The sequence below is a fragment of the Delphinapterus leucas genome, chromosome 3 (genome assembly GCF_059928025.1).
Source record: "Delphinapterus leucas isolate spDelLeu-1000000601 "Yukka" chromosome 3, BTC_Dleu_Yukka2, whole genome shotgun sequence".
Classification (NCBI taxonomy): Eukaryota; Metazoa; Chordata; class Mammalia; order Artiodactyla; family Monodontidae; genus Delphinapterus; species Delphinapterus leucas.
In genome coordinates, this window is record NC_143131.1 from 47,343,903 (window position 1) to 47,365,657 (window position 21,755).

Below are 21,755 nucleotides of genomic sequence, written 5' to 3' on the forward strand. Positions count from 1 at the left end.
GCTGATCCAGGGGTTGTAGGAAGAGATGGCAGAGACAGACTGTGTCAAGGATTCTTCATGTCGTCCTTACTAACTAACTCTGGCCAAGGCTTTTTTTTTTTTTTTTGTCTAGAGAAAAATAAGATGTGAACATCACTAATTCGACTTTATAATTCTTGTTAATGGATAGCAAGATGGTAGCATTTGTTCAAATGGCACCTCATCCTGCCTCTCATCTCCCACCCAAACCAAACCTACCGGCCACAGCTGTCCTACCATCACCATGCCCCATTTAATTTCCACAGAAGTATGAAGTGACCAAGCTGTGTTTCTTTGTGTTTCTTCCAGGTTTTGAGTTTTTTGAAACAAGTGCCAAGGATAACGTTAATGTGAAGCAGACATTTGAGCGTCTCGTGGATATCATCTGCGACAAAATGTCCGAGAGTTTGGAGACAGATCCAGCCATCGCTGCCGCAAAGCAGAACACGAGGCTCAGGGAAACCCCGCCTCCACCGCAGCCCAACTGTGGCTGTTAGTGTCCCGGTACAGGCAGCTCCAGAGGGGTTGGTTGCTAAAAATAACATTTATAAATGGTCAATTAGCCTTCATTTATACTGCCTAATAATTATTTGAGGGAAATCTTTGATGTCTGTGGCTCGAACATGCATTCAATTCCAGGGAGATTTCCAGTGTTAATAAGTGACAAATATGTGATCTTAACTTTGTAAGGAATATCCATCTATAAACATCAGATGTTTGCATGTGATTTGTTATTTGTCTTCTAGGCTCTTTTTCTTTCAGGTTTCTTAGATTAAGCTACTGCTGGGACCTCTGATTATAATTTCAGTACAACTGAGTTTTGGGCTACGGGTTCAAATTATGCCATTCACTTGTAGGGATGATAACCAAGAAATTGGTTGTGTGTGTGGTGTGAGCAGGGCGAGATCTCAGGAGGCCTTATTTGCTTTCCTCTCAATCGAAAATCAAGTGGAAATGTTACTCGTGATTAGGGAGACTGTCATGGGTCTGGTTGGTTTACTGTTCAGGAAACGTATCTATTTTTCAGTGTTATTATAACTGAGAAGACCATTGACTATAAAGAACTTGAAATATCATTTAAGGCCCTTGCAAATTTACCAAGAGATTAATATTTACCTGACTGGAAGTAGATTTTAACAGTAGTCTTAGTTTAAATAAGGAATACCTAACCCAAGACTGCACCACCCAACATTCTGAATATTTGAGGGCACTGACAGACAGAGGTATCTGCTGAATGTGTTATGTAACAAGCGTCTTAACCAAGAAGGATATGAGTAGCGGTGGGATTCCAAGGCCTGAGCTCCCCCCCATGACATATACCACCACGACTTTCTGGAACAGATACCAACTCTTGGAACAGAGGTTAAGTTGAAGCTTGTTAGAGCACCTCTTCCCATAGGATGTAGACTTGCTTTCCCAAACATTGCCTTCTGTTCGCACCTCCCTAGGTTCTTTTACCTGGCTAGAAGTCAGTTAAACAGTATCTCCATGGCTCTCAGATTGAGGAAAAGACAATTATCATCTCTAATCTTTTTCAATCCAAGTACTTATACCTTTAAGGCATATCCCCATTCTGTAAGCCTTTAAACATGCTTAAGTTACTCAGAGACCTCTCTTTGGAGCTGAGAGCTACAGAAAAATCTTAGGGCGCCATAAGCAATTTGAGAGGAGAAAGGAAACCATTTGAACACCCAGATTCTTTCTCCTAGAGATTCTTTCTCCTGGATTTCCTGAAGACCATATATGATTAACAAGCAAACCAATCCCACCAGCGATTCTAAGTGAGGACTGAAAAGAGACACAGCATCTGTATCACCACCCAGCATTGTTTACGGCTAGGACTTTAAGGCAGCAGGCACACATTGGCATATTTGGAAGGGCAGTTCCATTAAGTGAACTTTCCCCTTTTTTGGTGATCATGTAAAAGATTTTTTTTCTCTTTTCAAAAACAGAGACACTTCCCATGAAAGTATTGAGCGCAAGATTCTTGAGCAAGGATATTGATAGGGAAGGATGCATATCTAAAGAGATCTCTGGAGGATAAATGCCTGCAAGTCAGGGAACTAGGTCACATATATTACTAGTAAGTTAGAAGATGAAAATTACAGGAGAAAGCATTTGGGATGTCTTAAGCATATCCACATTCTTATTATTGTTCATCTTAGCTTAAGATCCACTAATTGGCAATAAATCTTCACTTTGGCACTGTGCAAGGTAGACCTTAGCCTAGTGAAGACAAGAAGACATTAATGCTTTATTACATTTTAATGGGGCAACTAGCTTCAAAAATCAAGAAATTAAAGTGAAGGGAAGAAAGAGAAGGCAGGGGCCATCAAAGCAGATTTGTTTGCAACAGAAGCCTGTTTGCATGATATTGTAATATTTCTTTAACATGGTCTAGAAAATGGCCATGTTAAATGATATAGCTGTTAAGCTGACTTTTACGAGCTAATATGAAGCAACAGAACTAGGAAGACCTTCGCATCCTCTCTCAGACCTGATCTCACATACATACGTACAGATGTCAGGGACCTCAATATGATGTCTCAGGTGGCTTTTTCAGAAGAACATTGATATGCATATTATTGTAAAATGGAAAGCAAAATCAGAGAGGGTAGAAAATGGGAAAGAAAGTTGAGTTTTGCCCTCTTGTAAACTCCCTCCCTGAAGAGCTAATTGCCATTGAAATTAAACGGCTCTAGAACCAGAAGACCTAAGCCAAGTACCCACTTACACAATGTCAAACATACCAGACTTGAGCTACTGTATGCCAGTCGGGAGCATAATGCAAGAATGGCCCAGGTGTCAGTGCCAAGGGACATCCAATAATTTCTCTTTTTCAAACCTCCATGGAAGTAGAGGCTTACTAATTGATTCTCCGTTCTGAAGCCCCTACCCCAGTGTGAATTTCTAAGTGAGACGCTTCCAAAAAGGATCGTCACAGAGCTCAATGAATTGAGCACCTATGCTCCTGCTGTAAAGCACATGGAAAGAGAGAAAAATTCTCGACTCTCGACATCAAGAGATCCTGGTTTTAAAATCAAGTTTGGCAAAAGAAGAACCAGCCTAGGATTAACTAAGTAAACTTCTATTGGCATCAAGCTATATTATTTATAACACTGTGGTTCCAAGGTTTTTCACCCTTTAGGCCATCATGCACACAAATGTGTATACACACACACATGCATACAATATCTCCCATATTCTGTCTGCCAACAGCTTAAATAACCACAGATCATTTTTACTAATGGCCTAAATTTGTATTCAAAAGATCAAAGACATCTTACAAAGTGTATGTTTGTGTTAGTGTGTAAATTGTAGACAGCCATCTTTTGTCTTTGATGCAACTCAATTAGCGTCTCAAGAACAAATTTCTCTTCCTCTGTCACCCCTCTCATCATCACCCCATCCCTCCGATTACTTTTATAATCAAACCTTGATTGTTTTGAGCAGATACTTCCAAGAGCTTTGGTTTGGGGACATTCCTTTCTGTTCTAAATGTAAATGAAAAATTGGACTGGAAATTATTTCCTCTAAACAGCCATTTAGGACTTCCCTGGTGGCACAGTGGTTGAGAGTCCGCCTGCCGATGCAGGGGACACGGGTTCGGGCCCCGGTCCGGGAAGATCCCACATGCCGCGGGGCGGCTGGGCCCGTGAGCCATGGCCGCTGAGCCTGAGCGTCCGGAGCCTGTGCACAACAGTGAGAGGCCCGTGTACCGCAAAACAAACAAACAAACAAACAAAAACAGCCATTTAGTGGACCCACATTTCAGCTTTTGGGGTTGTGAGTGGTGTAGAAGGTGCATGAAGTTTCTTAAGTCCTAAGATGGCAGTTTACAAGTTAGCATTATATCTATGGGCTTATAAGAAGAATTAAGACAGTGAATTAGTTCATTGCCACTGCCCCCGCTGAGCAACCTCTACTGCCTTGATAAACTTCTAACCACCTCTTTTGTTTAACTTAAAATCATTATCCCTTTGCCCGCCTAGTAAATAAGTGCTAAGATTTTTATTTGGAATGGGAACTATGATGATGTCTTTGGCTGTTGCAGAAAGCCTCAGCGTTATGTTAAATATGAACTATGAATTCCACTACAACCACAATTATACAAGACATCTACATACTCAACAAACAAATATGTATTTCACCTACTTAACTCTTATCCAGATTAATAATAGCTCTTTGGTTCAGCACGTTGGTTATCTTTCAGAAACTAATTTAACCTTCCCATTTTAACTACATCTATACTGAGGATAGACTTTCAGGGATGCAATGTTCTTGCTTTAAAGTAAAATACAGTCTACTGTTAACTGAACTTCCACGAAGCAACATTAATTTTGGAGCGTGGTAGTCAGTAATCAGTGGCTCATTTTGATGTACTTTATCCAATGTGTCCCTTCGTGCTCAGTGAGGATGTACTGTGCCATCCTTCAGTCAACTGTGTGGCATCTGTGAGAGTATGTTAAAAATGTATCCAGACTCTCCCAAGCTATCCCAAGGCTGAGGTAGCAGCTGCATGTGAAATACTAAGATAAATCTTAAAGTCATGATTAAAACCCTTCTAGGTCAAAAAGTGTTTAAGCATTTCCATATACTATTGGAATGCTCCATCAGGAATTTTTGGCGTGGCATACTTGGGAGGTAGCCTTTCTGTCTGAAGAATGCTCTCTCTCTCTCTCTAAGTTATAGTTTGCATGACTGGTAACCAGAACTCTTTGTTCCTTTGTGTATGTACTCAGTGTGCCATGTCAGGCTGCCATGTGAGCAACTAGACCCATGTGGCCTTTCTAATCACCCCCTAGAAGGTGCAGCCACTCCAGATCTGCTTGGCTTTGCCCACTTGTGTATAATACCTGTGTTTTAGGGGTCTACCAGTAAAATGGTGAATTCTTTCTGATCAGCTGAACAATCAGGGTCAGCTTTTTAGATTCCTTTATATTTCAGATAACTTTTTGATCAAAGCCAGTTAAAGACAAAAACCTGTTTTATATTCTGAAACAAATTGGGAAAATTGAGTAAAAGATGAAGTTTATAACCAGGAAAAAAGGCATCTTGATTATCTCTACAGTGAACCTAAAGGGTTCCAGGTTCTAAAAATACAATATCCTCTAAGGGGACAAAAACAGGTCTAGAGAATTTATTTAAAATATATCCACCTATTGTTGTTTCATAAATAAATGTTTTTTTCTTAAAAACCTTTACAGGAATGCTTGACACTCTAGTCAAATACTTCGCTTAAGTAGATTAAAATATTTACACCTGGGCCACACAGATAGTGTTGCCCCTCCCAGCACATACACACTCAAACACAGGTACCTTTTCTATGAAGGAAAATTTCCATATATGGTGCTTTCTCAGTGCTAGGGAAAAGGGAGCTTTTACTATGCTCCAACAACTGTAACTGGCATTTCCCTTAAAAAGGTCTACAAAATAGATTCTTCACACTGATTTGATTTGCCTCTGTGCAGAGAATTAATTCCCATTAAAAGGGGAGGATAGACAGAATATATTTTGCAAAACTTCTAGAGAAAAGAAATTATTTCAAAGCCTCTGTCAGAGTTCGAGTATTAAGATCAGACCATGTAGCTAGTGGACAAATTGAGCTTTCTATTTACAATTCTCTTTTCTACTTCCTGATTATTTTATCATTTCAGTTTTTTAAAGCACTATCCTCACAGAGTGACAGGACCAAGAATAGGAAATGAGACTCAAGTTTCACCATTTACCTCCCATCAGTACAGTTAGTGGTAGAGTTTCAACCAGTCATTACTTGCTGAAATGAGGTTGGGGGGGGGGGTACGTGTGTATTTCATTCACCTGTGTTCATACTTTCCTTCATGGTGGACAACTGAGAGTTGGCTGTGGCTTTATTTCTTAATGGAAATGTTTCCATGGTCATATTATTTGGCACTAGAGGTTGCTTAGGTTCATGAATGCCATTCTTAAAGATGCAGATGGTACATGAGCCACAGACACCTGGCCTTTCAGGGACGTGAGCATAAATTACATCTGTCTAGTGGTTCCATACGCCTCATAAAAGTGAAATCTGGGGATTGTTTGCTGTTTCAGTATGATGGTTTTCCATGCATTGTCTCATCATCCCTAGGATATGTGCTGAATGAAAATTTCCTGTAATTCCTGTTAATATATTGTTAATGTCAGACGTGATGTGATACCGTTGAACTGTCCAAATGTACAACTACTTAATGGTGTTTGTGGAACTGAAATGTCTTAAATGTTGCATGAAATATGTTATAAAAATAGATTTGTTTTCTATTTTTCAACACCTCAGAATTGAGGGTTCATGGGCCAATAAGTGCAATATTTAATGACTTACTCAGTGTATATAAACTAGTGTGAAAGAGTGAATTATAATGAATGTGTGAGATGCTTTGATGGCTGTTTGACTTACTCAGATTATTTCATGTAGCTGTATTTGTCTAGTGGTACAATTTATACAGTAAATACCTTATTGGTGTCATGTGAAACTCCTCTGTGCCTACTTCAGGGTATGTTTTTTTTTCCCCTATAAGACCAAACATTTAGGATCTGGGAATACATGTCAGTTTTGCCTTTTAGAATTGTGGATTTTATTTTCAAGACAGAATGGCTGTTAGTTTATTTTATATAGTCATTCCCTTCTTTAACTCAGAATCTTCCTTAAGCCTTTTATAAGAGGTTAATTTAGAAACCTAAGAAAAAATATGCGCATAAGGAAAAGTCATTTTTATTTTTCTCTGAAATGTTGATCACATGTTCTGTCTCCTAAGAATTTTCACTCATATTTTTGTGTATATTTTATTGTCACTCAACCTTGTGTTTGGTTTGCAAATTTAACACTGTCAATCCTGAGAATCCTAAAATATTGATGTCTTTTTAGGTTGTTGCTAATGTTATATTCACTTTCAATTCTCAATTGTCCACACTGATAATATAGGAGAAACAAGTCAGAATCCTTAAATCACTTTGGTATGTCATCATAAACTCATATATTCGTCCTCAGACTCCCTTGGTTAATCTCATAATTGGTGGCCTAGAACTTCAATGAGATACAAAATCAAGAAATTAGGCCTGGTTGCTGGATTACCAAAAACTATGTATTTATGTATATGAAGTTTCAAGTAGGACAACTACCTTAAACTCCTATTTGCCATTTTAATTTTTAAGGCAAAACACTCATTGTAATACTGTGTTTTGCCTTTTCATTTAGTTAGAGTAAATCATGATACCCTTGGGAAAAACGTTGAGTTTTTCACTAAAAATGATGAAAAACAGTTGGTTTTAGATGACCATGGCCCTCTGTACCTCACAGGAAGCCTTCAGTTCTCTCTATGGCAATTGCCTGAAATTGACATGTGAGAATGTGCCAATCATATTAAATGGCTTTGGACCACTACCAGTGATATGGGGCCCTATTTTACATGAGATAGCCTGCTCTTGGACCCACAGAAGTCAAGTAGAGATGGGTGAAACAGGGAGGTTAGAGATTACTTCGTGCCAAATTTTAAAAAAAGAAAAATGTAAGCAGGTAGCCAACATTAGAATGATAATTTAAGGGTGTGTTTAAATGTTTAGTCGTCAATAGTTACTGAATACGATGTACTCAGTGCTGTGGGAATCAAACATGGAAGAGGTATGGCTCTGGCCTCTAATAAGCTTACTGACTGAAGAACAAGGAGCGAAATACCAGGATATGATCTAAATGCTATGTTATGTCAGGCTATAGGAGCACAGAGAATGTGAAACCTACAAAAACAGGAAAAGTCAAGAATGGCTCCATTGAAGAGGTGAGACACGATCCCAGAAAGAATTAGATAGAGGAGATTGTGCCAGACAAATAAATGGGAAAGGTCACAGTTTGTTCCCTTGAATGGAAGAGGGACAGAGCTGGCAGCTAGAGATCATTGTTTTCCTCCAGAGAACCAGACTGGCCCTCGGGAAACCCAACAAATTACCCCAGTTTGGTTCTCTCTGTTTTTATCCCCACGAGGAAAGCAAGCTGCAGTATCGTCATATTCCTCTGTGCTGAACAGCCCCAGACTCGGGCCCAAAACACAAATTAATCTGAAGCTCATAAGAACAGTAGATTTAGACATTTTGCCCATGCACCAAACCACAAGGCATTGTCAAACCCAGTGTCAACCAGGCAGATGTAAGCCCAGAGATTTTTCTGTGGTTCTGTGTTTCCCATAAAGGGTGTGGGGAAGTGCATAGATGAATACCTTCCTTTGTAACCAGGCACTATCGGCTCCTTCTTAGTGACTGCACTGTGGAGCTCTTCTTGAGAAAAAATTGAGTAACGGCTTAATGCTTTCATATAGTGATCGTGATGTTTATTTGAACACTACTGCTGCACAGCAAATATTATGACTCTTCATGTGTCCACAGGAGCTCTTGTCTGGGTTTAACGCTATAAAGTGTATTCACATTGTGAAGTTTTAATTCTCTTTATTAAAATTAATTGTGTAAGAACTGTATGTGCTCTATTAGGTATTAAGTTTGTATGTGAGTTCTGTATAGGAAGTGGTTTTTGTTCTTTGGGTTTATCTTGTTTTATTTGGAGATTACAATAAATATCTAAGAGACTATATTCCTGAATTTCTCAGTCTTGGTCTGAGAACATTTTTCATCTCCTCTCAATTTGTATTACTTTTGGTCCGAGGATACCTATTTCCCTTTTTTTCCTTCCTCATCTACAATCCTAGGCACAGTGCTGAGCTTGAACTAGAGACAGAATGAGTGTATTCTTATTTAGGGCTATGAGTTTCCTACACATGATTTTGGACTTAGGCAAAGGAGTTAACTCTAACGTTTGTCATCTTTTAAGGTAGGTAACTTTTTATACCTGACTGACTATATTCCAGTGTCAAAGCTCTTGGTTGTAGAATCAGGAAAGGCTGCTATGGTATTAAAAAGTCACCTCTGCTACCTGAAGACCATGTGTTCCTGTATCTGAATTCTAGGATCCAATGATTATTTTGCACCCTACTGACACAGCCTGGGAAAGAAGCATTCAACCAGGCAATGTATGGATGGGATGTGTGAGTGGTATAGGCTTTTTTAAATGTATGGTGTGTGATGCAGTGATGCTTCAGGTAATATGCAGACTTGCCATGGTCTTGGACCTCAGAGCGTGGTGAAGCACCCAGTTATCCATCTATTTGCATCACAGCAGATCTACTACTAATTTTAAGATTGCTTAATGTTCTAATCATGCCAACAGCTCATTTCCACATATTTTCTTTCAAATATGCCTCTAAAGCTGTTTCCCAAACTCTGTGCTAAAAATAAGCCAAGCAAGACGGTCCTAGGAATATCCACATGGGTCCACAGGGTCAAAATAACTTCCTGAACAGAACTCAGTGACAAGAGGGTCACCTGTCTGTCTAGACAAAGCAGGCAACATGAAAAGAATCAAAATTAATGGAAAATAATAAAGTAAGGGACTTCCAGTTATATTAATCAACATTTATAGAATGTCTTTTATGTGCTAATTTCTTGGTGTACATGAAAATACATAAATAGAATACTACCTCAGTGAACTCATACAATTGTGATAGAGGAAAATGTATAAGTTAATATTAATAGATTACCACAGTTTATATATTACTCTTTCCTAATATTTGTGTCTAATAAATAATTGAAGTGAACATTAGAAAGCTGTTTCATTCTAAAAGAACTCACAAAAATGTCTTCTTGAAATCTTATGAAATACATTTTTTTAGACAAGAGTCCTCTATCCCTAGGTAAAAGTCTTGCCAGTAGCAAGACCTCAGAAGAACTACACATGCTTCATGGTCATTCTGAGGTTTCTGTGGCTAAACCAGTTCCAACTGGTTTTAGCAGGAATCCCCCTCTATGTTCACCCCTCAGAAATAATCACCCTGGCTTTAATGTTTAAAAAATGAAGTTAGTATGTGTCTATTTTTCTCAATAACATTGAAAAGGTAGACCTAGAAAGAATATATCTGTCACCCTCAGAAGATGCTAATCATTTTTGCTAGGTTCCTATTGGTCCTGAAAAAGACTTCTAAATAAAAGGCCACATGGCAGGCTCTGGTCTTGGACACTTCTCGGGAACACTCAAGTCTGAAGGTTCTCTTATTTCTCCTCTAAATTTCTTCTCACTTCACCCCATACCCACCAAGTCCAAAGAATCTTTAGTCTGGTGGAGAGGTAGTCTGACTGCTCAACTTTTCTTCCTAATCTATTTTTTATGCCCAAGTCCTTCCGCACTAGAATTTCTTTTTTATTAATTCTAAATCTCAGGCAATTTCAACTAAAAATCATATTCTTTTTTAAAGTATATTGTTCCCCCCTTAAAGCAATTCTACTGACTGAATGGTAGAAAGGCAAAGATAATATATTGTATAGGCCATATAAGAAGGCAAGTATTGGGAGAAAGTCTGGATTAAAATTTCAAAACAGTATACTACCAAGCAGACAGTTACAATACAATTTGATGTGTGCCAATATAGAAGTTACATACAAACTACTGTGAAAGCACAGAAGAGGGGCAATTAACCCAGATTGGAGGCAAAGATTGCGATGTTCCAAGAAAGTGTACTAGAAGAAATGAGACCTGAGTTAAAACATATAGGAGATGTAGGAGTTATGCTGGAGCAGAAGTGGAAGAAGAAGGTTATTCCACACAGAGAGAGCAACAAAAGCAAACCACAGAGGTAGAGCAGAGTACTGTGTATTCCTAGAACTCCACAGCCATTCACATAGGTCATCACAGGGTGGAAGAGAAAAAGAGAGGCTCAGTGTTGAGATCATCACACTTTTCTGAAATACTTTAAAAGTCTGGATTTCATGTTCCAGCTTTGAAAAATTCTTGAAGGAATTTAAGCAAGAAATTAGTCTGATCAGATTTGAATTTTGAAAGATCACTCAAATGGCAATATAGGAAATGGACTAATAGGAGGCAATGGTGGAAACAGAACAAGCATTAAAAAGCTGTTAGGTTATCTATATGCTTGAAATAAAGGTGGCTCAGTAGTGGTGAAGAGTACAGGATACACGATAGTTCAATTTAGAAAGTAGGTAATGGTGACCAATAGGATTTCAAGAGTGAGAACTAGACACTGAGAGGAGACACTGACATTTCTGGCTCAGTTTAAGTATATATTAGCTCCACTAACTCAAAGACAAAGTACAGGTTCTGGTTCAAGATGGTGATGTAGAAGATCCTGAACTCACCTCATCCCATGAACACACTGAATCTGTAGCTACATATCGAAAAACTTCCACTGAAAGAAAATGAAAAACTACCTGAGCAACCCCTATACACTGGGCAAATTAAAAAAAAAAAAATGCAGGTAGGAGAGGCTGAGACAGTCTCACCATAAGCTCCATACTGAGTGTGGTGACCCACAATCAGGAGGGAACTCAAAACCCAGAGCTTCTCCCTGTGGAGGGAAGGGTTTGAGCTCCACATCAGGCACCCCAACTCTTAAAGTCTTCATCTGAGAGATAAACTGCAAAACATCTAGCTTTTAAAATCAATGGGGCTCACATCCATGAGACCCATGAGTCTATAGCAAACCGAGAAACAGCGCATAAAGAGTTTGTGGACTCAAGATTCGTTTGCCTCAGAAACCAGCACAGAGGCAGTCAACTGAGAGGAGCCCAGGCTTTAAGACAAGCAAGTAAGCCTCTTTCACATAAAGTATCAGCCAGAGGGGCAGGCATCCAATTTAGTACACATCTAGAGGCCTGACAGGGTACTCTCCAGAGACAGAGGCTGGCGGGCAGCATCTCTGTGCTCTCTCTCTGCCATGCTCCAGCTCACCTTTATCCCTTAGAAAGGAGCGCTTACCCTCTCTGGCACCCTGCCAAGTTTAATTGCCTGGCTCTGGTGGCCAGTGGAGCTCAAGCTTGAGAATCCTAAAAAATTGTAACCAATGGAAAAAGAGTTCTTACATGGCTGGCACCCCCAGAGCACAGCAAGAGGCAGCAGACTGAGGCACCCAGTCTTTCTGTGAAAGAGGCCTACTAGCTTATCTTCATAGCTATGGCCTGAGGGATAAGTTTCTAACTAAACAGACATCTAAGAGCTTAATGTAATCTTCTCCAGAAACCTTAGAGGACAGGCACAATCTTTGTGTTCTCCCTCTGCCACACCCCAAGAGGAGGGCTCTTACATGCGTCTGGTGCCCAGTTTTTATGTCTGGTGCTTTCGTTTTTGTGGTTGCCCCCCAGGGAATGCCCCTTGATGGCCTGGTTCTGATGGCCAGCAGGGCTTGCTTTCCTGAGTTCCATGGGATGGTAATAAACAGAGAGATGGTTCTTGGCAAGCTACCACTCCCAAGACACTGTGCAGACAGCAGACTGAAACACATCCCCAGTCTTTATGTGATAGAGGTCTATTTGCTTCTCCTGGTTCTTCAGCCTGGGGAACAGGCTTCTACTTTGTCACATGTTTAGGGCCTAACAGAGGGGCATTCCAAGGACAGAAGCTGCTGGACTCCATGTTTGTGCTCTCCCTATGCCTTGCTCTAGGCCACTTGTATCTTTTCTAAAGGACCTTGTGTACTCATCTCGCACCCCAATTTTTGCAACTGCCACCCACAAGATGCCTTTAGATTCCAGGACTCCTGTGGCCAGTGAAACTTATGCATACAGTCACATAAAACCATCTATATTTGTGTACTTTAAAAGCTGCTGCCTAAGGGTCTGGCTTCCATCAGCTTGAATCTATGTACTGAATGAGCTATTCCCCTTTAGGACACTGACAGCCTCAACTACTGGGAGTCACTAAGAATAAAATAATCTGCTTGAACAATCAAAAAAGGCAACCAAGAGCTAGGGCAGGGTTGAACAATAAGGTTCATCTCCTACATGAGGACACTCCTTCAAGACTGAGAGAGGTGGGTGTTTTATCTAATACATAGAAACTAACACAGAGGGTCAAGGAAAAAGAAGAAACAGAAAAATGTGTTCTAAAAGGCAGAGCACACCTAAGAACAAGTTCTTAATGAAACAGATATAACTGATTTGCCCGATAAAGAATTCCAAATAATGGTCATAAAGATGTTCAACAAACTCAGAAGAATGAACACAGTGAGAATTTCAACAAAGGAATAGAAAATATAAGAAAGTACCAAATAGTAGTCATAGAACAGAAGAATCTAATAAATGAACTGAAAACTACACTAGAAAATTTCAATAGCAGACTAGATGAAGCTAAAGAAAGGATCAGTCAACTCAAAGACAGGGCAGTGAAACTATCTAATCAGAGCAGCAAAAGGAAATGATGACAAAAAGTAAAGATAGCCTAAGGGACTTAAAGAACAACATTGAGCATACCAATATTCATATTATAGGGGCCCCAGAAGAGAAGAGAGAAAGCTGTCAGAAAATTTATTTGAAAAAATAATGGCCCCAAACTTCCCTAACCTGGAAAAGGAAACAGACATCTAGATCCAGGAATCCAGAAAATTGCAAGTAAAATGAACCCAAAACAGACCCACACCATGACACATAATTAAAATGTCTAAAGTAAAGACAAAGGGAGAATCTGAAAAGCAGCAAGAGAAAATCAATTTGTTACATAAAGGAAACCCCCCTAAGACTATCAGATTTTTCAGCAGAAACTTTGCAGGCTAGAAGAAAGTGGCACAATATATTCAAACTAAGAATACCCTACCCAGCAAAGTTATCATTCAGAATTGAAGACGAGATAGCAAAATCTAAAAATGTTCATCATAACTAAACTGTCCTTAAAAGAAATGTTAAGGGGACTTCTTTAAGCTGAAAAGAAAGGGCACTAATTAGTAACAGGAAAAGATATGAAGTAATCTCACTGGTAAAGGTAAATATATAGTAAAGTTAGGAATAATCTAATGTTGTAAAATGGTGAATTAATCACTTGTAAAGCTAGTATGAAGGTTAGAAGACAAAAGTAATAAAATAACTATAACTACAATAATTAGGAAAGGGATACATAAGATAAAAATGTAAAATATGACATCAAGAACATAAAATGAGGCAGGGGGGAGATTAAAATGTAGAGCTTTAGATGCATTTGAACTTAAGTTGTTAAGAACTTAAATTAGACTGTTATAAATGTAAGTTGTTTTATTAAAGCCTCATGGTAACCACAAGGCAAAAACCTACAGTAGCTACACAAAAGAGAAAGCTAAAGACATACAAAACACCACTACAGAAAGTCATAATGTCACAAAGGAAGAGAGCAAGAGAAGAACAGAAGAAATACAAACAGCCAGAAACAATAAAAATGGCAATAAGTACCTATTTATCAATAATTACTTTAAAATAAATATATTAAATTCTCCACTCAAAAGACACAGAGTGCCTGAAGGGATAAAGTAAAAATTTAAAAGAACCATCTGCAGGCTGGCTACAAAAGACACAAGGGCATACACAGTAAAGGGATGGAAAAAGATATTCCATGCAAATGGAAACTAAAAGAAAGCTAGGGTAAGTATACTTATATCAGACAAAATAGACTTTAAAACAAGGACTGTAACAAGAGACAAAGAAGGGCATTACATAATGAAAACAGTTGGATCAACAAGATAATATAATATTTGTAAATATTCATGTACCCAACATAGGAACACCTAAATATGTAAAGCAAATATTTATAGACCTAAATGAAGAAATAAGCCACGCAATACAATAGTAGTATGGGACTTTAAAGCCCCACTTTCATCAGTGGATAAATTGTCCCAGTCAGAAGATAAATAAGAAACATCAGCCCTAAACGACACATTAGACCAGATGGACTTAACAGGCATATAAAGAAAATTCTACCCAAGAGATAATAGAGTCTTTTCAAGTGCACATGGAAGATTCTCTAGGATAGATCATATGGTGGGCCACAAAACAAGTCTTAATAAATTTAAGAAGATTGAAATCATATCAAGCATCTTTTCAATCACAATGATATGAAACTAGAAATCAATTACTGAAGAATACTGGAAAATTCACAAAGAAGTAGAAATTCAACAATATGCTACTGAATAATCAATGGGTCAGAAAAAAATCAAAAAATACCTTGGGGACTTCCTTGGTGGTGCAGTGGTTAAGAATCTGCCTGCCAATGCAGATTGCCAATCTGCCTTCCAATGCAATGGAAGATCCCACATGTCGCAGAACAACTAAGCCTGTGTGCCACAACTACTGAGCCTGCGCTCTAGAGCCCGCGAGCCACTACTGAGCCCATGAGCCATGACTACTAATGCCCACATGCCTAGAGCCCATGCTCCGCAACAAGAGAAGCCACAACAATGAGAAGCCGTGCACTGCAATGAGGAGTAGCCCCCACTTGCTGCAACTAGAGAAAGCCTGTGCACAGCAATGAAGACCCAATGCAGTCAGAAAAAAAAAAAAAACTTGAACAAATGAAAATGGAAATACAACAAACCAAATCTTATGGGATACAATGAAAGAAGTTCTAAGGGAGAAGTTCATAGCCATAAATGCCTACATCAAGAATCAAATATCTCAAATAAAAAAAAAACCTAACTTACTATTCAAGGAACTAGAAAATAAACAATTAAAACCCAGCTTTAGCAGAAGGAAGGAAATAAAGGTCAGAATAGAAACAAATGGAGACTAAAAAGACAATAGAAAAATAAATCAATGAAACTAAGAGCAGGTTCTTTGAAGATATAAAAAAAATTACAACTATTTAGCTAGACTCACCAAGAAAAAAGAGGACTCAAAATCAGAAATCAAAGACATTACAATGCGTACCACAGAAATATAAAGGGTTGCAGGAGATTCCTGTGAAGACGTACACACCACTGAGTTAGACAACCTAGAAGAAATGGTTAAATTCCTAGAAACATAAAAACTACCAAGAATGAATTGTGAAGAAATAGAAAATCTGAACAGAACAATTACTAGTTAGAAGATTGAATCAGTAATCAAAAACCTCCCAACAAACAAAAATCAAAGAGCAGACAGCTTCATTGGTGAATTCTACCAAATATTTAATGAATACCAATCTTCCTCAAACCCTTCCAAAAAAATAGAAAAAGAAACACTTCCAAACTCTTTTTAGAAGGCTAGCATTACCGTGATACCAAAACCAGACAAGGACACCACAAGAAAACTACAGACTACAATCACTGATGAACATAGATGCAAAAATCCTCAAAATATCAGCGAACCGAATTCACTATTAAAAGAATCATTCACCATGATCAAGTGCAACTTATTCCAGAGATTCAAGGATCATTGAACATACACAAATCAATGTAGTACATCATATTAATGAAAAGCATTTGACAAAATTCGACATCCATTTATGATAAAAACTCTTAATAAGGTGGATATAAAGGGAACAAACCACAGCATAAAAGGCCATATATGTACATAGCAATAAGGACATACCTATCAGTTGCAAGCCCACAGCTAACATCACACTGGTGAAAACCTGAAAACTTTTCCTCCAAGATCAGGAAAAAACAAGGATGACTACTTTCACCAGTGTTATTCAACACAGTACTGGAAGTCCTAGCCAGAGCAATTAGCAAGAAAAAGAAATAAAAGGCATACAACTCACACAGGAAGAAGTAAAACTGTCACTATTTGCTGATCTTATATATAGAAAATCCAAAAGATTCCACCTCCAAAAAAAATGCAAGAACTAAATAAATTTCAGGATATAAAAATAAGTATGTAAAAATCTGGTGCATTTCTATACACTAACAATGAACTATCAGAAAGATATTAAGAAAGCAATCCCATTTAAAATATCATCAAAAAGGAAAAAAAACTCAAGAATAAATTTAACCAAGGAGGTGAAAATTTTTACGCTGAAAACTGCAAAACATCGATGAAAAAAATTGAAGAAAATACAAATAAATAGAAATATATTCTATGCTCATGGATTTTAAGAATTAATATGGTTAAAATGTCCATACTACCCCAAGAAATCTATAGAGACATTGCAATTCCTATAAAAATTCCAGTGGCATTTTTCACAGAAATAGAAAAAAATCATAAAAGTGGTATAGAACCACAGAAGACCCCCAAATATCCAAAGCGATCTTGAGCAAGAGCAAAGCTGGAGGCATCATGCTCTCTGATTTCAAACTAGACTGTGAAGTTATAGTAATCAAAAAAGTTTGATGTTGGCATAAAAACAAACACATAGCTCAGTGGAACAGTACAGAGAGCCCAGCAGTTAAGTGCACACATATGTGGTCAATTAATTTACAACCAAAGAACTAAGAATCTACAGTGGGAAGAGGACAGTCCCTTCAATAAATGATGCTGGGAAAATTGGACAGCCACATGCAAAAGAATAAAACTGGACGCCTATCTTACACCATTTACAAAAATTAACTCACATTGGCTTAAAAACTTAAATGTAAGACCTGAAACCATAAAACTCCTAGAAGTAAACAAAGGTGGCAATCTCCTTAACATCAGTCTTTGTGATTACTTTTTGGATTTAATATCCAAAACAAAGGTAACTGATAATATTACTGATAGTTAACAGCAAATAAACACAATTCAACACTAAATTATTTATTAAGTACACTGTTAACCCAGCACAGGTATGCACCCAAGGAAAGATTAAAAAAAGTAAAAGGAACTCAGCAAACATAAACCCTCCTGTTTGCCAAAAACATCACCTCTAGCATAACTAGAGGCACTGCCTGCTCAGTGATAACTGTTAAGCAGCTGTGGTATCCTGCCCGTGCAGCATAATCATTTGTTCTCCAAATAAGGACTTGTATGAATGGCCACACAAAGGTTTTACTGTCTCTTACTTTCAATCAGTGAAATCGACCTTCCTGTGAAGAGGTAGGAGTAAAAAAAATAAGACGAGAAGACCCTATGGAGCTTTAATTAATTAACCCAAATAAATATAACTTAACCACCGAGGAATAATATAATTTTCACGAGGGTTTGACAGTTTTGGTTGAGGTGACTTTGGAGAACAAAAAAGCTTCCTAATGATTAAAATCTAGACCTACTAGTCAAAACACATTATCACTTATTGATCCAAATATTTTGATCAATGGAACAAGTTACCCTAGGGACAACAGCACAATCCTATTCTAGAGTTCATGTTGACAATAGGGTTTGCGACCTCGATGTTGGGTCAGGATACCCCAATGGTGTAACCGTTATTAAAGTTTCATTTGTTCAACAATTAAAGTCCTATGTCATCTGAGTTCAGACCAGAGCAATCCAGGTCGGTTTCTATCTATTATATATTTCTCCCAGTACAAAAGGACAAGAGAAATGAGGCCTACCTTTTAAAAGCACCTTAAAATCAGTTAATGACATAATCTTAACATATAGAAAACATTACCCAAGAACAGGGTTTGTTAGGGTAGTAGAGTCTAGTAATTGTGTAAAACTTAAAAATTTATAACCAGAGGTTCAAATCCTCTCCCTAAAAAAATGTTTATAATTAATATCTTTATACTCATTATCGTTATTCTTCTAGCTGTAGCACTCCTAACATTAATTGAATGAAATATTCTAGGCTATGCAACTTCGAAAAGGACCAAATATCTTTGGAACATATGGCCTACTATAACTTATCTCTGATGCAATCAAATTATTCATCAAAGAGCCACTACAACCAGCTACTTCTTCTATTTCCATTTTTATTGTCACAGCCATTCTAGCCTTAACTTTAGCCCTAAGCATATGAATTCCCCTACCCATACCCTACCTCCTTACTAATATAAACTTAGGGGTATTATTTATACTAGCTATGCCAAGCCTAGCTGTCTACTCCATCCTATGATCTGGATGAGCTTCCAATTCAAAATATGCACTAATTGGAGCCCTACGAGCAGTAGCACAAACAATCTCATATGAAGTAACACTAACAAGCATTCTCCTGTCAATCCTTCGAATAAAGGGATCCTTTACCCTCTCAACCCTCATCACAACACGAGAACATTTATAAATAATCTTCCCAGCGTGACCACTGGCCATAATATGATTTATTTCTACCCTAGCAGAAACCAATCAAGCCCCCTTCAACCTAACAGAAGGAGAATCTGAACTTATATTGGGCTTCAATGTAGAATATGCAGCAGGCTCATTCACTATATTTTTCTTAGCAGAATATGCCAACAACATCATAACAAATATTTTCCCAACAATCCTCTTTCTAGGAGCCCTGCACAACCCCCACACATCAAAACTATACACAACCAACTTCATTATCAAAACACTACTATCAACAATTTCCTTCTTATGAATTTGAGCATTCTATCCTTGATTCTGATATGATCAACTCTAGTCCGAAAATGTTGGTTTATATCCTTCCCCTACTAGTAAATCCTGTTATTCTTATTATCATCGTAACAACCATTATCTCAGGAATAACACAAATGTAGTTACCAGTTAACACTGAATACTTATCTGAATCAGATTTGAAATAAGTATACTAGCCATTATTCCCATTAAAATAAAAAAATTCAACCCACAAGTCATGGAAGCATCTATTAAACATTTTCTGATACAAGCCACTGCATCATTATTACTTAGAATAATGGTTATAATTAACCTATTATATTCCGGCCAATGAACTATTAGAAAAATCTTTAACTCAGCAGAATCAATAGTAATTACAATAGCCCTAATCATAAAACGAGGGCTATCTCCATTCCACTTCTGAGTATCTGAAGTCACACAAGGCATCTCATTAATAGCAGGCTTAATTTTATTAACATGACAAAACTCGCACGCCTATCAGTATTATACCAAATTTCACCATCCATTAACCTAAATTTAATACTATCTGTATCTATATTATCAATTATAATTGGAGGATGAGGCAGACTAAATAAACCCAGTTACGAAAGATCATAGCCTACTCATCAATCACCCATATAGGGTGAATAACTATAATAAGCTATTATATTGTATAATCCAACTATAACAATCCTAAATCTAATCTATATCATCATAATGTTTACCGTATTTATACTATTTATTTATAGCTCAGCCACCACTACACTATCACTATCACAGACATGAAATAAAATGCCCATTCACAACCTTTATTCTAATCACCATATTATCAGCAGGAGGTCTTCCACCACTATCAGGATTTATACCAAAATAAATAATCATTCAAGGAAGAACAAAAAATAATAACATTATTTTACCTACATTAATAGGTATTATGACATCACTTAATCTATATTTCTTCATATGACTCACATACTCCACAGCACTGACTATATTTCCCTCCACCAACAACATAAAAATGACAATTTGATTTCACAAAACAAATGATCTTCCTACCAACAGTAATCATTATATCTACAATGCTATTGCCACTTACACCAGTCTTTTCAGTAATGGACTAGGAATTTAGGTTAGTATAGACCAAAAGCCTTCAAAGCCCTAAATAAGTATAATTTACTTAATTCTTGTTTAATAAGGATTGCAAGACTATATCTTACATCAATTGAATGCAAATCAAACACTGTAATTAAGCTAAATCCTCACTAGATTGGTGGGCTCACATTTCCCAGGAAATTTTAGTTAAGGCTAAATACTCTAGTCAACTGGCTTCAATCTACTTCCCCCACGGTCAGGGAAAAACGGGCAGAAGAAGTCCGGGCAGAACTGAAGCTGCTTCTTTGCAATTCAGTATGTTAGATTGACCACAGGACGTGGCAAAAAGAGGACTTAACCCCTGTCTTTAGATTTACAGTCTAATGCTTACTCAGCTATTTTACCTGTGCTCATAAACCACTGATTATTCTCAACCAACCACAAAGATATTGGTATTTCATATTTATTATTTGGTGCTTGAGCTGGAATAGCAGGCACTACTCTAAGCCTATTAATTCATGCTGAATTAGGTCAACCCGGAACATTGCTTGGAGATGATCAAATTTACAACGTAGTTGTAACAGCCCACGCATTTGTAATCATCTTTTTTGTAGTTATACCTATTATAACTGGCGGTTTGGGAGATTGACTAGTCCCATTCATAATTGGAGCACCCCATATAGCCTTCCCCTGCATAAATAATATAAGTTTCTGATACCTTCCATCTTCTTTCATACTATTACTCGCATCATCAATAGTTGAACCTGGCACCGGTACAGGCTGAACCATATATCCACATTTAGCTGGAAACCTAGCCCACGCAGGAGCTTCCGTTGACCTTACCATTTTTTCCCTACAGTTAGCAGGTGTTTCCTCAATCTTAGGTGCTATTAAGTTTATTACTACAATTATTAATATAAAACCACCCACGCTGTCCCAATACCAAACACCACTATTTGTATGATCCGTTCTAATTACAGCTGTATTACTATCATTACCAGTTTTAGCAGCCAGAATTACTATACTATTAACAGACCGAAACCTAGACACAGGGAGAGGTGATCCAACCTTATATCAACACTTATGTTGATTCTTCGGACACCCTGAAGTTTATATTCTTATTTTACCTGGATTTGGAATAATTCCACATATTGTCAGGAAAAAAAGAACCTTTTGGGTATATAGGTATAGTTTGAGCCTTAATGTCAATCAGCTTCATAGGGTTTACCATGGGAGTCCACCATATGTTTACAGTAGGAATAGATGTTGATACACAAGCATATTTTACATCAGCTACTATAATTTTTGCCATTCCTATATGAGTAAAATATTTAGCTGACTAGTAACACTTCACGGAGGTAATATCAAATGATCCCCTGTCATAATATGAGCTCTTGGCTTCATTTTCCTTTTCACAGTAGAAGGACTAACAGTAA

General features: G+C 37.7%; 1 protein-coding gene across 1 annotated transcript in view; it reads left to right on the forward strand.

The window, feature by feature from the left end:
* Nucleotides 1-9,722, forward strand: part of RAB3C (RAB3C, member RAS oncogene family) — a 167,637-nt gene extending 157,915 nt beyond the window's left edge. The window contains exon 3 of the mRNA XM_030759636.2: nucleotides 328-9,722. Coding sequence (XP_030615496.2) covers nucleotides 328-515 — 188 coding nt within the window. The 3' untranslated portion in view covers nucleotides 516-9,722. The remainder of the gene's footprint in view (nucleotides 1-327) is intronic.
* The last annotated feature ends 12,033 nt before the right edge of the window (nucleotides 9,723-21,755 follow it).